Source organism: Gracilinanus agilis, chromosome 1 (assembly GCF_016433145.1).
Source record: "Gracilinanus agilis isolate LMUSP501 chromosome 1, AgileGrace, whole genome shotgun sequence".
NCBI lineage: Eukaryota > Metazoa > Chordata > Mammalia > Didelphimorphia > Didelphidae > Gracilinanus > Gracilinanus agilis.
The window spans coordinates 543,149,178-543,170,880 of record NC_058130.1 but is presented as its reverse complement, the minus strand read 5'-3'; the positions used below and the strand labels follow the sequence as shown (position 1 = coordinate 543,170,880).

Here is a 21,703-nt window from a genome sequence, read left to right as displayed (position 1 = left end):
ATATAGACTCAGTGGAGAGAATCTTTGTGAGTTCTTCAAAGACTCCCTACTACTCTTCTGCAATTGATTTTGTTACATAAACTACAATTATCTTTATGATATACTTTTTGATCATGTTTATCTTGGAAACTACTAGGCAATATGATCAAGCATCCTATAAAATGATAGATTTTATTATCCCTGATATTAGGATGAAACTAAGCCAATTTAACAAATACTTATTAGCTACCTATTCTATGTTAGACACTGTGTTAAGCACTAGGGGGAATCTAATTAACTAAAAAAAAAGACAAACCCTGATCTCAATGAGTATAAACTCTAATGAGGGGAAACAATAAACAAAAAGAGGCAATAAAAAGTAGGGGGAAGATCAAATGATACGTAGCATAGGGCATCTTGTTATATGGAGGTGAAACGAAGCAGAATGACAAATTCAGAGTAGAATGAACCAATAAGTCCAGTTGAAGAACTAGCTTCAGTGCCTTCATTTAGTCCTCCAAGTAAGGTATATTAGTCATCCTTTTTTTAGCTATAAATTGCTTCTCTTCTTTGTTTTCATTTATACAAGAATACTAGGATTTGATATGGTTGGTTTCTAGAACAGTTTAAGAACTTGCTAATTGTTGTTCAAGAAGATTACTTTTAAATAACCAACATCAAATGTTGATAGATGATAGAAAAATATATAACCCTTAGTATCCATGCTTACTTTTTTACTTTGTATAATTTGTTTTAAATTCAAGGAAGTGTCTAGCAGACTCCCTATGGACACGTGGGGACTTTGAGACTACATTTCCCGTGATCCCTATGGGTTTCTGGTTTCCGGTTTAAGGCGTGGGGATGTCCAGCATTCCCACGTATGGGGCAATTTAAATTCTGAGGAGGGCGTAGAGAAAGCTCTTTCTGGGTTTTGCAGAGTAGCTGGCTGGCGTACCAGAGGGACAGGATGGGCTCCAGCAGTAAATTTAAAAGATAAGCACGGTCATATATATATATATATATATATATTTTACCAACATGGCCATGGCTTTAATTAAACTACTAATTTCTCTTATTATATCAGATTTATCGTTTTTAATCTTAACAGCAATTATATCTCTTATCTCTTGCTGAAGTGTGACTATTTAGCCATGGCCACTTACTCTTGTATTTGTGAATTTCAGCTTTGAAACCAAATGTGTGATTACATATTTCATTTCTTAAATTTGGTCTAATGCTACTGGGAGGAGCTTTTTGGGTCTTGACTTGATTACTGTATTTTGATAGCTATTATATGTCATATGTAAATTTTTTAAAATTTATTTTTATTCCAAATCGAACACCCCCAAAAGTATGCATTTCCTTAGATAAAGAACATTAAAAAGGACCATATATTAAACCATGAATGTCTAGTTCAGTGGTTCTCAAACTTTTTTGGCCTACTGCCCCCTTTCCAGAAAAAATATTACTTAGCATCCCCTGTCACATACTATTACCGCCCCCTTACAGTTATTCACTGCCTCCAAATGCACCTGTGGCCATCATCGCTCCCCTGGATTGCTGCAGCACCCACCAGGGGGTGGTGGCACCCACTTTGAGAATCACTGGTCTAGTCTATACAGCTTATTTTTAAAAAAAAGTACATGACTTCAACATGTCCTTTTCAAAGTTATCTTTGTCTCTGCTTCCTTGTGAACTTTCTTCTCTTCTTTGCCTTTGAAAATGTTTCAGCTTTCCTTTCTTTTCCTTTCCTTTTTGGCATTACTATAGCTAGCTTCCCATTTTGTCCAATTTTTGATCAGCGTTCTTAAGTCTTTCAGTGTTGTTTATCTCTAAAATGTTATTGCATAGAATGGTTTTTTTTTTTGTTCTTCTTACTCTGCTGTGCATTTGGATGCTGTTTTTTGAAGTAATTTAATTTCTTGTGGTTCAATAATATCCCATTTCAATCATAATTTAATTTTTTCAGCTATCCCCATTGATGGATACCTCCTTAGTTTCTAGTTCTTTTCTTTTTCTTTTTTTTCCCCCCTCATAAAAATCCTCCATTTAGGGACCATTTTCATAGCTCAAGTCTTTTTTGTTTATAGTTTTCCCTTAGTTTTATCCTCCTTCTTAAACCTAGTCTCCCTATTCTTGCTTGTTTCTCTGTTAAATTTGATGTATTTCTGCGCCAGACTGTGTGTACATGTTTATGTGTACGTGTGTTCAATTCTCTTTTATTTGGTTCATAAAAGTGTGAGGATTGTTTGTCTGCTCCCTAAATACCTTCATATTCATATAGTCTTTCAATTTTGAGAAATAGTAAGTTCTACCTCCTTTTAGCTCTACTTTCTACACTGGTATATTCTTTTTACTCTCAAACTTTCAGAATAGAATCAGCCTAACTTAGGACTAGTATTCATCTTATTTAACTCTTACAGTGCACTTTCAAGACATTGAGGTTTTGAAGAGATACTTGTTTTATTTGTCTTTCCACCCTCAGAATATTGGCACTTTACCAATATATAGCCCCCTCTACTTGCTCAAATAAATTTACTCTCAGTTGTTATGTTTGTATTTCAAAGTTTGTACTCAGCTATTGTCTTTTCATTTGGAATATGTGTAACTCTGCTATTCCATTAAAGACCTCACTTCAATTTACTAAACTTTTCAGGAAAACTTTGTCCCAAGCCTGCATAATTTCCTTTCTGGAATACTATATTCCAAGGTTTGTCCATGAGGAAACATGTGGAAGAGAGTACAGGAATTGATAGTTACATAGAGATTCAGTTCCTAGAAAGAAAAGGCAAAAGCTTCACCTGTAAGAGCTGAATGGAATCAGGGGTAGAATCGCAAGTTTCCAGTGAGGGGAAAAGGCCAATGATTCTTAAATTATTTGTCCTTTCTCTTTTTTACAAATGTGTTTTTTTTTTTTCAAATTTCTTGTACTTCCTAGTATTTTTTCCATCTTTAGAGTTTGCTTTAAGAATTTTTATCTCATGGAGTTACTTACTGGTTTTTGTTTGGTCTGTTTTAATTTTTATGGAGTACAAAACCTTATTTGGGTAAGATTTATCACTGCCCTAATCTTTTCCAAAATTTATTCATTTATTTACATAATAGTATTTATTTATTTTTATTTTAAAATTTTATTAATTAATTTAGAATATTTTTTCATGATTCCATAATTCATGTTTCTTTTTTCCCTCCCCCCCTCAGAGCTGAGAAGCAGTTCCACTGGATTGTACATGTATCATTGTTCAAAAACTATTTCCTTATTATTCATATGTGCAATAGAGAGATCTTTTTAACGCCCAAACCCCAATCATATCCCCATTGAATCCATGTGATCTATCATATGTTTTTCTTCTGCATTTCTACACCCACAATTCTTTCTCTGGTTGTGAATAACATTCTTTCTCCTAGGTCTCTCGGATCATTGTCCTGGGATCATCGGTCCTGGATCATTGTATTGCTATTAGTAGCAAAGTCTGTTACATTTGATTGTGCCACTGTGTTTCCATTTCTGTGTACAATGTTCTCCATTTCTTTCAGCACAGTAATATTCCATCACTATCAGATACCACAATTTGTTCAGCCACTCGCCAATTGATGGATACCCTCTCATTTTCCAATTTTTTGCCATCACAAGGAGTGTGGCTATAAATATTTTTGTACAAGTATTTTTCCTTATTATCTCTTTGGGGTACAAATCCAGCTCACTGCCCTAATCTTTTGATTTCCCTACTTCTTTATCTTGCAGATATTCATGTAATTACTGTGGTCTATAGTTCCTTAGCAACTCTCTCTTCAGTAGAGGGTCCTGAAGATTCAGTATTCAAGCTTAAAGATTCAGGGAGAGGCATGATCCTGCAGTGGATGTTAGTGCAGGACTCTGGTTTACCCAGGGTGAGACCAAGCCATGACTTGACCCACATGCACAGCAGAGGCAGAACTAAGCCCTGATGCAAATTCCAAATTCAGAATTAAAACTGGAGGGTTAAGACAAAGAAAATATCAACTTGTAAAAAAAGTAACTCTTTAGCAGTTTTCAATGAAAACTCCCTCCACAAGGCCTACATGAATACCTAGAAAAAATGAAGGAAGAGATAAAAAATGAAATGAAAACGGTGAAGGAAAGGATTAGAAGGGCAATGAATAGCTTAAAAGGGAAAGTGGCAAACCTTATGGAGACCCCTTGAAAACTAAAGTAGATCAAATCAACAGTTCCACTATGAGATAGCCAGAGATAATTGAATAAAATAAAAAGTGAAAAATAAAGTAAAATGTAAGATACCTGCTATGAACAGCAATGGACTTGGAAAATAGGTCAGGTAGATAGAATTTAAGAGTCACTGGACTTCTTGAAAATCATGATTTTTTTTAAGTCTGAAAAAAATCATAAATGAAATCTGCTTATATTTATTTATTGAGGATAACATTAACATGAACTCTATCAGGAAAAAATCACAAGGATATCACAGCCCAAATCCAGAGCTTCCATGTTAAAAAAAAACCCATGGTAAGCATAAAGGCAGGAGTTCAATTACTAAAGGAAAATAATAGTATAGAAAGGAGTAATAAGGAGATAGAATCACATAATTGGAATTGTGAGAAGAATATACAAACAGAGGAAGGGGTAAGTGGAAATCAGCTGAACCTCACTCTTCTCTGAAAAAGACAAACAAGTGTTAAACACAAATGTGCTTTCCAAAGTGCATGTGTGCATGGATATGCAGACACTCTTCCCCACCAAACATTGAAATACCTCAAAATCAACAGGAAAATAAAATATGGGGTGTGTGTGAAGGTACTGTTAGGATAAAATTAGATTTGGGATAGGTTAAGTTTTAATAAGGGCAGGACATGAGGGAATTCTGCAAAGCTGCCCCAGGGGTCTCAGCTTGAAACTTGGACCAGAGAAGATGCTAGTATTCTGTGGAATGTTGGTGTAGGGGTTGAGAATTAACTGCCACTTGTGGGAGTTGGCTCTCTCTCTCTCTCTCTCTCTCTCTCTCTCTGTGGAGCTACCTGGTTCTGTGAGGTAGCCGATCTCAAGTTCCCTGGTGGATTTCCCTATTCAACTTGTGGGAACACCAAATCTACAGTTTGGGAAGAGTGAGTCAATGATTTGATAGAGGTGGAAGTAAGAAGACTGGCAAAAAGGAGCAAAAAGATCTTTCTTTCTTTGTCTATGTGAACTTGACTGAGTGGAGATAGATTCTTGGCCCAAGTTGTCCTACTAGGGCCTACCTTGAAGGCAGCATATAATTTAATCAATGAGGATATTTGGAAATAGGTTCATTCAGATAGTTTGGGAAATAAGTTAGAATAAGGAGAGAGCCAACTCCCACAAGTGATAGTTAATTCTCAACCCCCTCCCACACCAACATTCCACAGAATACTAGCATCTTCTCTGGTTCAAGTTTCAAGCTGAGACCCCTGGGGCAGCTTTGCAGAATTCCCTCATGTCCTGCACTTATTAAAACTTAACCTATGGGAGAGTAATGAATGTTGGAGGGGATGTGGCAAAATTGGGACATTAATGCATTGCTGGTGGAGCTGTGAACTGATCCAGCCATTCTGGCTGGCAATTTGGAATCATGCTCAAAGGGCTATAAAAGAATGCCTGCCCTTTGATCCAGCCATACCATTGCTGGGTTTGTACCCCAAAGAGATCATAGATAAACAGACTTGTACGAAAATATTCATAGCTGCGCTTTTTGTGGTGGCAACAAATTGGAAAAGGAGGGTATGTCCTTCAATTGGGGAATGGCTGAACAAACTGTGGTATATGCGGGTGATGGAATACTATTGTGCTAAAAGGAATAATAAACTGGAGAAGTTCCAGGCGAACTGGAGAGACCTCTGGGAACTGATGCAGAGCGAAAGGAGCAGAGCCAGAAGAACTCTGTACACAGAGACTGATATACTGTGGTAAAATTGAATGTAATGGACCTCTGTACCAGCAGCAATACAATGACCCAGGACAATTCTGAGGGATTTATGGTAAAGAAAGCTACCCACATTCAGAGGAAGGACTGCAGGAGAGGAAACATATAAGAAAAACAACTGCTTGAACGCATGGGTCGGGGTGGACATGATTGAGGGTGTGGACTCGAAACTACCACACCAATGCAACTATCAACAATTTGGAAATTGGTCTTGATCAAGGACACATGACAAAACTAGTGGAAATGCGCATCGGTCATGGGTGGGTGGGGGTGCAGGAGGGGGGGGTTGAAGGGGAAAGGTGGAGCATGAATCATGTAACCATGTTAAAAATGAATATTAATAAATGTTTAAAAAAAATGAGCTGGAAAAAAAAAAACTTAACATACCCAAAATCTTAATTTTATCCTAACAGTAGGGAAGTGAGGTAATTAAGAGGGGGAATAGCAAACTTCCTAATCATGAAGGGGGGTATTAAATGTAGGAAAGAAAATCAAAGATTTAGAATCAAGGGCATTGAGGAATGGCTAAGTAAATCATGACAAATGGAATATTATTGTACCATATGAAGTGACAAAAGAGATGATTTCATAAAACTGTAAGGGGCAACGGAATGTAAGGGGTAAAAATTAAGGGGTTGGACTAAATTTATCAGAGTATGGTCGCTAGGAATTAATCAATTCCAAATGATTTTTCATGATAGTTTATTTTTAAAAGGATAAAGAGTGAAAGTAAGAAAATCAGAGAGTAGATATTTACTCTGGCCTGGTCCGAACCAGGCAGGGCTTCAGAGGCCCCAGCTTCTACCAAGCTTTATCTTTAGAAGAGTTCAAGTTTTAATGGAAGCACTGTTAATTTACAACCCTAGACCAATACTCTGGTTGCCTCATCTTAGTTGTGTCTTTGACTCACTCCCCATGAAAATTTACATTTGTGTTGCTGTGAAAATATCTTTTATAGTGTGTATTAAAAAAGAACATAAGGGGCAGCTGGGTAGCTCAGTAGATTGAGAGGCCTAGAGACAAGAGGTCCTGGATTCAAATCTGGCTTCAAACACTTCCTAGCTGTGTGACCCTGGGCAAGTCACTTATCCCCCATTGCCTAGCCCTTACCACTCTTCTGCCTTGGAACCAATACACAGTATTGATTCCAAGATGGAAGGTAAGGGTTTAAAAAAAAAGAAAGAAAGAAAAAGAAAGAACAAAGCCAAAAAAGTAGCTTGTTTGGCTACAGTTTAAATTTTGAATGATTTCTGATCTTGAATTACAGAGTACTTTTGGTGATAAAAGATGCTGTCATCTCTGTATTCTATGTGCAAAAAAAAAAAACTAAATGAGGGGAAACCTTCAGATCTTAGGTATATAAGTTTTTATCTTTTAACATCTTTACATTTAAAGTTTTTTTTGTTGATATTGTTTTTAAGAACCAGTTGAATATCTTCTTACTGAATCAACCATATCAAGATATATATTTTTAACTTTTAGGGTACTTTTAGAATCTCGTCGGAAATCAAAGAAAATTACAGCTAGAGGAATTTTTGCAGGTGCCAGAGTGGTTCGTGGGGTGGATTGGCAATGGGAAGATCAAGATGGTGGAAATGGAAGAAGAGGGAAGGTAAGGAATTCTTTTTGAAAATGTTTTGCTTTTGAAAAATCTTTGAATATTTCTTCTGGAATACTTTGTAGTTTTGTTATTTCAGCTTTTAAAGAATCTTGTATTTCATGGGCTGTACAAAAAGCAGGTGATGATTGTTGATCCCATTCTAAATTCTTCCCGATCCCTAAAATCTCCTTAGAATTTGCTTGTTCCATCTCTTATTCTCTTAGAACCTCCATCTTTGCTAGGTAATCTTTTTTGTCAGCTAAGCTACTAAACTTATCTGTTTGTTTTAACAAGTACTCTTATGCCATGTGGGTATATGCAAAATTAGAATAAATATAAATTAATTTTGAGGGCAGTTATTAGCAGTGAGATATAGATCAAGATTCTCTGGCAAGTTTCCCAATAACACTTTCTAAAATTAGGGTTGTTTAACTTTTATTTCTTAGTGTATTGACATATAGAGTAAGTTTATAATGTTATCATAGAGATATCTACTTTTAATTCTTAGAATAATTTAAAGTAAATTTTTACTTTAGTATATTTAAAGTACGTTGTTCAATAAGCAGCTCTTTGCTTCCTGACTTGTAAGTTGGTTTTTTTGATTTTCTAATGTATTGAGATTGCTTTGGGGGTAGAAAATAGCTATACTTCAGGTTTCATGAGAATATTTTGGTTCATCATGACATAGCTGTACTATAATTAATTTTGTGATAGTTTAAAAATAAATATATTAGGGCATAATATAGAAATAAATACATGATACAATATATCCTTTTTTGCTTTGAGTAAAATGCTTTAAAATATTAGTGAGAATTCAAACGTGGGGCAGAGTCAAGATGGCAAAGTTGTAGTAGTTAAAATTAAATTATGAGCCTGCTAGTAGCTTTATTATATCAAAATAGTGATAGTAAAGAGAGGAAAATGTAGGAAAGAGGTAAAGAGTTGTTTAGCTTAATACCCCATTTGCCATTTGATGGATTGAAGGTCACCACCAACAAGGATTCCTTCAGTTAGAGAGAGAGAGAGAGAGAGAGAGAGAGAGAGAGAGAGAGAGAGAGAGAGAGAGAGAAGAAGAGGGAGAAAGGGATAGAGGGAGAGGGAGAGATGTGCCTTGGTCTTACCTTATAAGCAGTTTTCTCCACCTACTAGCTCTCTCACGTCACATGTTAGGAACCAATCATATTTCCAGTATCTTTACCAAGAAAAACCTAAATAGGTTATGAAGAATTGGACATACAATTGAGAAATGACTGAGCAATACATATTTATAAGTATATTTTTACACACACACATACACACAGAGATGTGCATATAGAAATTCATCTTACCCAAGGGAAAGTAGGAGAAGAAGCTAAGAGAAAAAGGGAATGGTAAATAAATTAAGGGTGGTTGTTGTCAGAAACAACATAATACTTTAGAGGAGATAATAGGTTTTAAAAAAATAGGATAAATAGAATAGGATAGAGAGAAGTAGATAGCAATAAAACTAAATATAAATGGGATGAACTTACCTATAAAACAGAAAGGAATAACAGAATGGAAGAAGGATACATACAGTTAAAATACAGAATCTATTCTGCTTTAGCTGAAGTTAAAAAAGTAGGGATAACAATCATGATTTCAGACAAAGCAAAAGCAAAAACAGAACTAATTAAAAGAAATATTTGGGGAAACTATATTTTACTAAAATGTACCGTAGATAATGAGTTAATATCAATACCGAACATACATATCCCAAATGGCATAGCAAGAGTCCATATTCTTGAAAGAAAAGTTAAGTTATAGAAGGAAATAGAAAAATTATTACCTCTTACCCCTTCTCCCCCCAACACCTTACCCCAGACAGGGAAGGGAGGAATCACTCCCATTGGCTTCTAGGGGGTCAAGTGAGGAATGACCTCGGGCACATGGAGAGGGGGAGGGGAGCAGCTCTGCCGCAGTCCCTCTGGAGGAGACTCTTGTGCCCACAGAGAGGGCTCTGCATGCCCTTTTTGGCATACGTGCCATAGGTTTACCATCACGACATTAGAGCATTAAAAACATCACAAACATGCAGAAGAATAGAAATATTTAATGCAATATTTTTGGATCATAATTTGATATTTAAAAAAATAGCATTTTACATTTGAATAGGTTTAATTGTTACAGCTTTTCTTATATCTAGCCTTAAGTTTGCTTCTTTGCAAACTTATTCCTCCTAGTTTTGGTTTTTGAAGTCAGAAAAATTGTAATCCCTCTTCCAAGTGATAGCCTTTTAGGTGACATGCATGTAAATGGATATGTACAGGGTAGTTGGAAGGCAACATTAGAAGGGAAGGTTTTAGCAGCTAAAGGTGATCAGGAATAGAAGGCCTTTTGTAGAACATGGTAATTGACTGGAATCTTCAAGGAAGTTTGGAATTCTGAGAAGCAGAAGTGAAAGGGGAGAGCATTCTGGGCATGGAGGATAACCATTGTAAAGGCATGGAGTTGAAAAGAGAGAGTGTCCTGTGCTCAGAATAGCAGATAGACTGGTGAGGCTGGACAGTTGAGGATGTTTTAATATACTTTCTAGTTGAAAAGGCAAAAATGGGCCAACTTGGTTCTTTACAAATTTGTTACTGGCATAAATTGTAGCTTTAGCTGAGAGAGTTATTTTTTGTACTACCCCAATATTAACAGTGCTATATTTACATCAAAAGTATATGATGTGGAGGAAGAAAAGATCTTTTATAGCATTTTCTGCCATGTTTATAATGTTAAAATTAGTAAAACAAAAACGAGTTAAAATTCCAAGAGACTAGGTTCTGGGCAAGAGAAATAAATTTCTTTCTTTCTTTCTAGTTTTAGGTTCATTTATTTATTTATTTATTTAGGATATTTTTCCATGGTTACAGGATTCATAGTCTTTCCCTCCCCTCCTTTTTCCCTCCTCCTGTAGCCAACAAGCAATTCAACTGGGTTTTATATGTTTCATTGATCAAGGCCTATTTCCATATTATTAATATTTGCAATAGAGTGATCATTTAGAGTCTACGTCCCCAATTGTATCCCCATTGAACTATGTGATCAAGGAAATGTTTTTCTTCTGTGTTTCTTTCTCTGGATATGGATAGTGTTCTTTCTCCTAGGTCCCTCAGAATTGTCCTGGATCATTGCATTGTTGCTAATAGAGAAGTCTATTACAATCAATGTGCCACAGTGTATCAGTCGCTATGTACAATGTTCTCCTGGTTCTACTCCTTTCACTCTGCATCAATTCCTGGAGGTTGTTTCAGTTCACATGGAATTCCTCCAGTTCATTATTCCTTTGAGCACAATAGTATTCCATCACCATCAGATAGCACAATTTGTTCAGCCATTTCCCAATTGAAGGGCATCCCCATATTTTCCAAATTTTTGCCACCACAGAGAGCATGGCTATAAATATTTTTTACAAGTCTTTTTCCTTATGATTTCTTTGGGGTACAGACCCAGCAGTGGTATGGCTGGATCAAAGGGCTGATAGTCATTTAAAGCCCTTTGGGCATAATTCCAAATTGCCCAAATTTGGGCATCGTCTCCAGCATTTATTACTTTTCTTCGCCATCATATTAGCCACTCTGCTAGGTGTCAGATGGGACCTCAGAGTTGTTTTGATTTGCATATAAATTAATTTATATATAGCAATAAGTAATAAATTAATTGGTTCATGAAATCTCTTGGTGATCAAAGCCAAATTCGTTCAGCATCTTGAATAATCAAATACAATTTTAGAAGTTTGTTATTTAGCCCTTCTCTAGATAGTGGAAGACATTTCTAATTGGTGGATACCTAATGAGGAGACGGACTAATGTTTTCTAAAAGTCCTTTTCTGATCCCCTTATGATGAGGGAGAGAATCACATGCTTGATCGTGGGATTATAGTATCTTTGCTGATCTAGATGGGAAAATCAAGTTAGGTCTGTCCAAGACTTGACTGTCCCCTATTCATCTCATTGGGGGGAATCAGAGACATGACTATGCTGCCCCTTAGACATATTTGGCCAAAACTAGTTTTTATTTGCTAGACAGGAGAGTTTATGTTCTCAGTCATAATTATCCCAGTTTTAGAAGCTCTGCTCTGGGATAGGGAATGTGAAAACTATCCTAGGATTGATAGGATTAAGAACTGAGGAAAAAAGACTTAAAAAATACAGTGTTACCCAACCTTATTAGAAGTCAGACAATAGGGGGGTAGCTAAGTGACTCAGGGGATTGAGAGACAGACCTGGGTTTAATGTGGCCTTAACCATTTCCTAGTTGTGTATCTCTGGGCAAGTCACTTAAACCCCCCCCCCCCCATTGTCTAGCCCTTACCTCTCTTTTTCCTCATATACAGTATTGATTCTAAGATGGAAGGCATATGTTTGAAAAAAAATCAAACAATATAGTCAAAGTATTATTTAGAAATAAGAATAATGTGCCATTAGGAATACATCTTTTTGGCAACTAAAGAAAATAAATAATTTGGTAGTAAATTATGTTTGCTGTTAATGCATGGGTCTTATTATCATGATTGTTAGGATTAAAATTTTCTGGAGACTATTGATTTATAATTTTTTCTTAGGTAGTAAAAGCTTAGAGTTGGAGAGAGAGAAAGTCACCTTATCACCTGGCTGTGCCTAGCTAACCTACATTTGTTACACCTCATGTAGTCAAGAGCAGCCATTCCAGGGAAAGTCAAAAGGGTCCCATGCTGCTTCCTAGCCAAAACCTGAATGCGAGTTGTCCTCCCAGGCAGGTCTCTGGACCAATTGCCAAGAGCCAAAAAAGCCAAAAAAAATGACTGGTGCTTCCTCATTTCCCTCTCTTACAATGTCTATGATGTCACTTCTTCTGGGTCTCCCTGGTTGGACAGACTTGACCCTAGTCCAGGTCAGAGGTCTGGAGTCACTGGGGGACAAGAGACTTCTGGGACACCAGGGAGCCACAAGGCCTCTGATGTTCTCTCATAATAAACATGCATGCCCAAAGAGTGGGGCTGGTTCAAAACTGTCCTTTTTTAATAGGAAAGAGGGATATAATTTATAATAAATTCACACAGTCCCCCTCTGATTCTTTGGGAGATTAATAAGCTAGTCTCCCTAATGAATCATGGCATATATAACATCTGTACATTTTAGGATTATCTCACCAGAGTCCATGGGGGCCCAAAGATTCCAGCTTTAGGATTAATCTTTGAACAAAATGAATCATTCATAGAAGATGTGATAGTTAACAAAAGATTTACTTAGCCAAAAGAGCTAAACATTGTTAAAAGAACTAACATTTTTTCCTTTCACTTTTTTTTCCTTTTTTATCTTAAAATCTATTAGGTAACTGAAATTCAGGACTGGAGTGCCTCCAGCCCACACAGCGCAGCATATGTTCTATGGGACAATGGTGCTAAGAACCTTTACAGAGTGGGCTTTGAAGGCATGGTAAGCTGGAAGCAAATACAAATGATAAGAATGTTGGGTTGGGGAAGGGAAGAGAAATAAAAATAGCTCCTAACATGTTCTTTTGTTTTCCTCCTTTTGTCATAGCCTTCTGTCCATTTGCATCCTAGTAGGAAGTTCATTGTGAATTCAGCTATACTAATTATATATATGCATTAGGATATGGAAGCCTATTCTATGAGATGTTAATAAAATGGAAGATGTTTAAACTTTCTCTTAAGGCTTTAGCTGAAAATTTTGATAGGAAACATGGTATTACTTTCCTTAGTTATTTTTTCCTAAGGCTCATTGCTTAAAGTAGACTTCTTTAATATTTCATTAAGACCCTGCCTAAAGTTGTTGGTGCTTAAGCACTTAGCATTCTACCTCTGTGCCTTGTTGCCTTCACACATGTACAAAAATATTTTTAACAGCACTTTTTGTGATCACAAAGTACTGCAAAGTGCTTATCACAGTACCTGATTAGTTGAATGATTGAAAGTAGTTGCCCATCTATTCTGGAAAAGCCAGATATTGATATAAATGCATATAATCCATAGTAAGAAATGATGAGTATGAAGAATTCAGGGAAATTTTGGTGGGCTTATGAACTGATTGAAAACTGAAGTGAGTGGAAGCAGACAGTTTACAAAATGACTAAAATAATGTAAATAAAATTAGCATTGAAAGAAATCAGAACTCCAATTAGCCTTAACTCCCTGAGACCATACTTTTTAGTCTCAGCTGTTTTTTGGTTACTTCATGCATATTCTCTTCACATCTCCCTCTTCTTGGCTATGTTTGGCTCTGAAAATTTTAATCAAAACATTACTATCATTTCCTCTTTCCTATTGTTCTACTTACTATCTGCCTTTTCTGGCCACTTTTGCCCCTAAATACAAGCTCTTTAAGGACAGGGATTATCTCACTTTTGTGTGTATATCCTCAGTGGTTGGCATATATATTAAGTGTTTAATAGAATCTTTTTTTTTATTCCTTCACTTATTAATGCCTGGAATATACTTCTTCCTCACTTTAGCCTTTTAAAATTCCTAGTTTCCATGTCCTACCTTCTACCAGAAGCCTGTTAGTACTCTTGCCCTTCTTAAATTACCTTGTAATTTATTATTTGTTTGCTTCTATGTATCCTTCAGTAGAATGTAAGCCCCTTAAAAGTCAGTGACCATTTTCGGTTCTGTATCTCATCCTTGCACGTTAGAGGTAGTTAATATTGTTAATTAAATTGGTTTTGTGTGGAACCTCATTCAAGGTCACTTAGATTACTTCAATTTCTTCAAAAGGACTTTGTTCTGGCACTGAATGAAACTGAACTATGAATGCTAAGGACAGTAGTATTAGGAGACTCTGTGGTATATACATAGAACAAATGTATTATGTTAGAAGTTATTTTTGAAGTGAAGATAATTTTTAGGCAAATATTGAATTGATCATTTGAAATTATTATACTAAGAAAGATGTTGGATAACTCAGAAGAAAGTTTAGGAAGCCATAAGAGTGTACCCAGCCTATTCCTCTTCTAGTTTCCTTTTCATGAGACTCTTGATTATTAAAATGTATAGAGCTAAAGAAAGAAAAACAAGTACTGTGTCTGTCAAGAACAGTGATGGTGAACCTTTTAGAGATGAAGTGCTGGCTCCCCTCTCCCCCCTCCCCCCCCCCCGCCTGAGTACCATGCCCCCAGTGCTGGGTGTACCCTTTACCCCACATAGCGGAGGGAGGAAGCACTCCTATTGGGCTACTGGGCAGAGAGGGGGGGGGGGTGAAGTGAGGAATGTCCTCAGCTAGTGTAGAGATGGGGAAGGGAATGACCCGAACACTCAGCTCCCCTCCAGGTCTGCTGCCTGTGAGCAACCCCACCTTACCCCCTGTGCATTCCCATTGGCTGCTGGGCAGTATAAGGGAGAAAAGGTTTTTTTTTTTCCGGATATCATATATTAGAATGTGGTCGCCAGAGGATTGAACAATTATCAATCCTCAATTAAGAATAATCTCAAAATTGACTTTATGGAAGTTTATTTACAATTAAGAAAAGGTAGAAGAAATAAGGAGTAAGAATCTAACACAGTAGGTAAATTACTACTATCCTCTAATCAATTCAGGTAGATCTAATTAACCCTCAGCTGAGAGTCAGAGGGTCAGAGGCCCGGAGGTGAATGAGGCAAAACTTCATTCACAATCTATTAAAAGAAGTTCCTTAAGAGAAGTTCAGGAAGATTGAGTCTTTACACCCACCATGTGGACTTCTAAAGAAGATATTGAAAGCAGTCTCACCAAGGTCTCAGCATTCCAGCCAGCACTCCTCCACGAACCAGGAAAACTAGAAGACCCCAAAGAGCTCCTTTACCAGCAGCCCTCTTCACCAGAAGACCGTCCCCAGCCGACTGAGGAACTCTTTTTAAAGGGGTCACTTATGTGTCACTTCCTGTGCCTCCTCCCTAATTTGCGTGTCCAGTCACAATAGATGCTTCTCATAGGACTGCCTAGGGGGTAGTCAGTTGATTCTGATTCGTCACCCACTCTAGCACACGTGGGTTACGAACCTCCAAAAATTGGAGGTGTTCTCACCTTTGGTGATTAAATCTAAAGATGGGCTGTGTAGACTTAATCCAATTATCACAGCAGAGAGGCAAGGGATGTGAAAAAATGTCATCAGGTGTGGTGGAGAAGGGAAGGGGAGTGGCTCTGCCTGGGTCCCTCTGCCTTTCTAGTAATGAACTTGGATGGAGAAGGGCGGCCACATGCCCACAGAGAGTGCCATCTTAAGCACCCATGCAATAGGTTCACCATCATTGATCTAGAACAGTGATTCCCAAAGTGGGCGCCACCGCCCCCTGGTGGGTGCTGCAGCGATCCAGGGGGGCGTTTATGGCCACAGGTGCATTTGGGGGTGGTGAATAACTGTAAGGTGATAGTATGTGACATTGGGCGCTAAGTAATATTTTTTTCTGGAAAGGGGGCTGTAGGCCAAAAAAGTTTGGGAACCACTGATCTAGAAGCTGTAACAGCACCAAAAAAATGAATGAGTAGAGAAGCTGGTATTGGCAGTAGGAAGCGATATTTTAACACAGAGATTGAAAACTCTTTACCAGCTCAATAAGCTAATATATCTAAATCCAAGGTTTCTTAATACTTCTGAAAATAAATTTATTTGCTGATTTTAGAATTCAGTTAAATAGACAATAATATGAAAAAAGTCTTAATTTTTTAAAAGATGAATGTGTTTTGCCTTTTCTTGGCTAATCTAAATTCCCTTAAAAATGTTAAATTGGTTGGGTCTTTAAGTGATTAAGTTACTAAGAAGTGAGGGAAAATAGGTGACATAAGGCTAGATAATTAAAGTAGAAAGTTTCAAATTGTAGGTTCTAGTGATTTTATTATCTAGTTTTATGACTTGAGGCAGGTCAGTTAATTTTGTTAAACCAGGTTTCCTCATCTCTAAAATAGGCATTTCCTGGTAATATTTGCTTTGGCTGCCTCACTAGGTTTTTTTTGAATCTGAAATGAGATAATGTATTTGTGTGTGGTCATGTGCATGTATGTAGTATATATATGTGTGAGGTTGTACTTGTGCTTCAAAAATTAAGCTTTACATAAATGTATGGCATCGTTATATACTTATGGTAATTTTCCTTTTTTTTTAAATTGGAAAAATCTTGCAGGATATACTCATGTATATGTGTGTGTGTGTGTGTGTGTATATATGTATACATATACATATATATATATCAGTGTATAAAATTTATATAAAATGAATGTTCAGTAGAATGATCCCTTCTGACTTACAGTTTTGGAAATTTTTTTTTTGATGATGAAAGTGCAGTTACTGTTACCTTATTTCTTTAAAATCTTTTTCCTGTTAAATGCTTTTTCCAGGAAGCTTTTTCCAAGAAGTCAGTTCTTTGCCTGAACCAAGTGAAAATAAATTTTTTAAAATGTTAAATAATGTTATAATTTTTAAGATCAGGTAAAGTGAACTAAGCCTGATACTCTCAGTTCAATTTAAAAACTCATGTTACATAACTTTGACAGTGTTTATAAAACAAGGTTACCATGATACTTTTTTTTTTTTTTTAAACTTTTACCTTCTGTCTTGGAACCAATATGATTCCAAAGCAAAAGAGTGTTAAGGGCTAGGCAATGGGGGTTAAGTGACTTGCTCAGGTCACACAGCTAGGAAGTGTCTGAGGTCATATTTGAACTAGGGACCTCCCATCTCTGACCCTGGCTCTCAATCCATGGAGCCACACAGCTGCCCCCTACCATGATACTTTTTAACAAGCTATTAAAAGCTTTATCCAGTAGTTAATTTGGAATTGTTTTAACAAGTTTTTAAATTCTTGGTTTGGAGCTTTTAATGAAGCCAAAAGTAAAAAATGTATTTATTTGAAAGGCAGATGATCATAGATTTAGAACTGAAAAATGCTTTAGAAGTCACATAATGCAATTTTGAAAGCTCTTGTGAATCCAAAGCTATGCCAGGATTCCTTTAAAAAACAAACAAACAAACCCTTACTTTCTGGCTAATTCTAAGGCATCAGAGTGGTAAGGGCTAGGCAATTAGGGTTAAATGTCTTGCTAAGGATCATATAGCTAGAAAGCCTCAGTGACCAGATTTGAACCCATGTCCTGTTGACTCCAGGCCTGGCTCACTATCTGTCGTGCTGCCTAGTTGTCCCTTGGATTCTTTTTTTTTTCTTTACTATCTTAAAATTTTTTTTATTTAATAATTAATTTAGAATATTTTTCCATGGTTACATGATTCATATTCTTTCTCTCCCCTCTTGCCACCCCCCTCCCATAGCCAACGAGCAATTCCACTGGGTTTTACATGTGTCATTGATCAAGACCTATTTCCATATTATTAATATTTGCATTAGGGTGATCATTTAGAGTCTATATTGGATTCTTTTTAATATAAACTTTGAGGTTTCTTCTAATTTCAGACATTGTTGAAATCACTCTTTAATATATACATTTGATTTCTTGCCTTTAGTCTGACTTGAAGTGTGTCCAAGATGCTAAAGGAGGCTCTTTCTACAGAGACCACTGCCCTGTGCTAGGTAAGTTGGCAAATGAGAGCAATTTGTTGAATAATTGGTCTGCTTTTGTAATGAATTAGATTTAGTTCACTATTTTAATTTTTATTAGGCTAGAGCAGTTAATTAGATTTAGAAGTTGATTGTCACTATTTCCTAAAATGCCTTGTTGGCCATTTACTATATTTTGGTCCAAAGGGATAATCTTTTCACTTCTAAAATTCTCATGTTTTCAGAAATAATTGTCTGAAGAACTTTTTTAAAAATTCCATATAGTAAGCCTTTGACTTTTATGAGAATTTTCTCATATTCATATAAAAGTTTACTCTCTCTGTTCCTAAAGCAACAAAATAGCTCAAACGAATATCCTGTCTAACACTTCACCACCATCTGTCATAGAGACACTGACTTAGGTTTTACTGATTGTGCCTGGGAGCAAAATTTGCATATCATGTTAGCCTTTGTGCCCATAATTTCTTTGCTTGAAATCAGTCTTATAAAATCCCATCCTCTATGACTGCACACTCTGCTGAAATCCCATATCTGTTCTTAATTCTTTCCTCCCTTGTACCTTTTTGAATTTCCTTTCACACCCTTCTGAAGTCACTTATCTCCAAAAGATGTTTTTTCAAAGAGGAATATTGGAGTTGTGCTAATGTTCTCTGCCTGGTTGAGAGCCTTACTAGGCTTTTTGGCTCTCAAACTTGTTTATGTGGTCTCTTTACTCCTTCTGTGGAAGTATAGAAATGGGAAGATGAAAGAGAGACAACTTATACCCTTTTGGGCTTCATAGACATGATAAACATATTAACTGGCTAACTAAAAAAAAATATTTCTGATTTGCAAAGCACTTTTTATGTTACACTCTTTTCATATTCAATACACCTATAAGGTAAGTACTGCATATGATTTTATCCTCATTTTAAACAAGAAATTGAGGTTAAGAGATGTTAAATGACTTTCCCCTGGTGATATAAGGTTTCATTGTCAGTGTTGGTGGTATTCAGTGCTGAGTATCTCCTGGTTCTCAAGTATAGTATTTTTTCTTATTATTCTGCATTGCCATTGTAAATATGTGTATACCTATTTTTCTGCAGGCTTTTTTTTTGTGTGTGAAGTATATCTAGTTATACTAATGAAAATAGTCCATATAATTGATTTCTGCTGAGTCTCATAAAAATGTCTTTGATTTAATAGCAAAAATCCTTTAAGGAGAAAAGATCCTAATCCTATAGATCACCCCAGAAATAAAATGCTCCCAATGCTATTGTATTTCATCTTCCCTACAGTTTCTGTGACCTCTTGATTCAGTGATGATCAAAAAGTTATCCATTCAGAAAAATCAGTGTATTAAGTAGCTAAATAGCCAATGGTCGGTCTCATCTCTGGAGCTTTTCTTAAAATATATGTTTCACATATTTTGTAGTGGGAATATTTCACTTTCAGTAAACACAATTTAGGCAGGACCCTTACAGTAAACTATTTGTAAATTATTTCTTTAAAATCCTACTACCAATGACATCATATAATGTAAGGATAATTTGAATAAAATGTGTTTAGAAATATAAGATGTTATAGATTGAGTCATATTACAGATAACTTAGGAAAAAAGAGATTGTTACTATCACATTTTTTAATAATGGACAACAGTATTAGATGATATAACTTTCCTTGTGATATGCCCCACAACAATTTTAATTATCCAGTATTTTGCCAAATATCTTAGCTCATCAGGACCTTAAATTTAAAGATTTTTGCCTTTCAATTTGATGCTTTTTTGATAATGCCTTTTTAATTTTATTAGATTCATGAAATTAATTTTTTAAGGATTTGGTAACTGTGTGCACTTATTACTTTGCATGGAATTAAAGACATCTTCCAAGATCCTAGGTCTGACAGAAAAGAAATACTTTACAGGTATAATAGGTACCAGTGGATGGAGCCAGTGGTCATGAATGCTTAAGGTGGTGAATCTAGTAGGAATCATCTCCTGCAATTTTAGTATGTTGATATAAGCAATTCTCATATAATTAAACTGTTTTTATGTTGATTTTCTAGGAACACATCTCTTGTGTAGAATACAATTGTTATTTTGTAGGTAGCATGGTGTACTGAATAGGACATTGAACTTGGAAGCTGGATTTACATCCTGAATCATGAGTTACTTGTTTTTCAATCCTAGTTAGCAATTTCATTGTCAGGTTAACAATTTTATGCCTCATTTTCCTCATCTATACGATGACGCTAGACTGAAAAGGCCTCTAAAATCCTTAATAACTAGCTCTAAATCTGTGATCCTCTGATCTAATTTTCTCATCAAAAGGGGACCTTTTAAAATCACACATTCAGCCAAATTGTTATTTCTTTTTAGAAAGTTGAAAAACACAGTCATACTCAAGGATCAAAATATGACTACAAAATGACAAGGATTTAAAAAAATTTACATAGTAGCTTAAATATTCACTTGAAACTGACAGTTTAAGCAAATATAATATGTAGGACTAAAATAACATGTCACTTGAGTAAAACTCCCTCTTATCCATAGTCCAAAGTAAGAAAACATGTACTTTTCCATGGCAGCTTGGACTGTTTTCTAGCACTTGGTGATACTGACTTTTGGGAATGAATAGGTTTTATTGATCTGAGAAAGGAAAAACACAGAAACACAAGAGGTATTAATTTGAAAGTTTTACAACAAATGAATAATCTTTGTTGATTAAGAAAATCTAGAAATTTCTTAATTTTAAGGGTCAAGTAATTTAATTCCTGTATACCTCCACTGTAGTAGAGATTTATGCATATGGTAACTAGTACCTTCTGAAAATCTGATTGTAATGTGTCAGGGTTGTATTGATTTTGAAGGGGCAGCATGGGGTCATAAGGCTGATTTACATCTCATAGTCAACATTTAGTACTTCTGTGACCTTGGGAAAGTCGTAACATCTCATACTAGACACTAAGGTCCTTCTCAGCTCCTAATTCTGTAGTCCTAAGGCCCAGCTCTTAGATTTACTTGATTATGGCTGGCTAAGTCACTTCACTCTTCAAAACTCACTTTTCTCATTTGTAAAATTACTTATGTTGCCTGCCTTACAGTGTTGTTGTTGTGCACTTTGTGAACCTTAAGGGACTATATAAATGTGTTGATGGTGAGGCATTCCATCCATGTCTTTCTAGCTGACAAGTTTGTAATCTGATTTACAACCTACCTTTCCAACTTTATTATGTTGCTCTTACTTAACTCTTTAGTTTTTTCAAATCAGCCCTCTTGCTGCTCCTTATGCCTGACTTCATCTTCTGTTTCCATCTCTTTTTGGTAATTGTCTGTCATTCCTGGAATGCCTTTCCAGCTCACCTGTGCCTCTTGTTTCCTTCAGAATTTGCTCAAATAATACTTTCAGTTCCTCATGTCCCTCCAGCCAATTGGGCCACCTTCCCTCCAAAATTTACTTTGTATTTATTTTGTTTATTCTTTTTCATCTAAGTTTTTGTCTCCTGTGATAGAATGTAAACTCCTTGGAAATAAAATTATTTTATTTCTCTTTGTAGCCACAGTTCCTAGCACAGTGATGGATACTGAGTACATACTTGTTGATTGACTCACATCAGGAAATTTTTCTGTTTTTGTTGCTGTCTTTAGTCTCCAACTGAATTAATTCATAGTTGTAATTAAGGGAGAAGAGATTTGCTTCGGTCTTTTTCAGCATCTACCTT

General features: G+C 36.1%; 1 protein-coding gene across 1 annotated transcript in view; it reads left to right on the top strand.

The window, feature by feature from the left end:
• Positions 1-21,703, top strand: part of MIB1 (MIB E3 ubiquitin protein ligase 1) — a 161,694-nt gene that overhangs the window by 35,860 nt on the left and 104,131 nt on the right. The window contains exons 3-5 of the mRNA XM_044666619.1: positions 7,398-7,527; positions 12,831-12,935; positions 17,947-18,013. Of these exons, the coding sequence (XP_044522554.1) occupies positions 7,398-7,527; positions 12,831-12,935; positions 17,947-18,013 (302 nt within the window). The remainder of the gene's footprint in view (positions 1-7,397; positions 7,528-12,830; positions 12,936-17,946; positions 18,014-21,703) is intronic.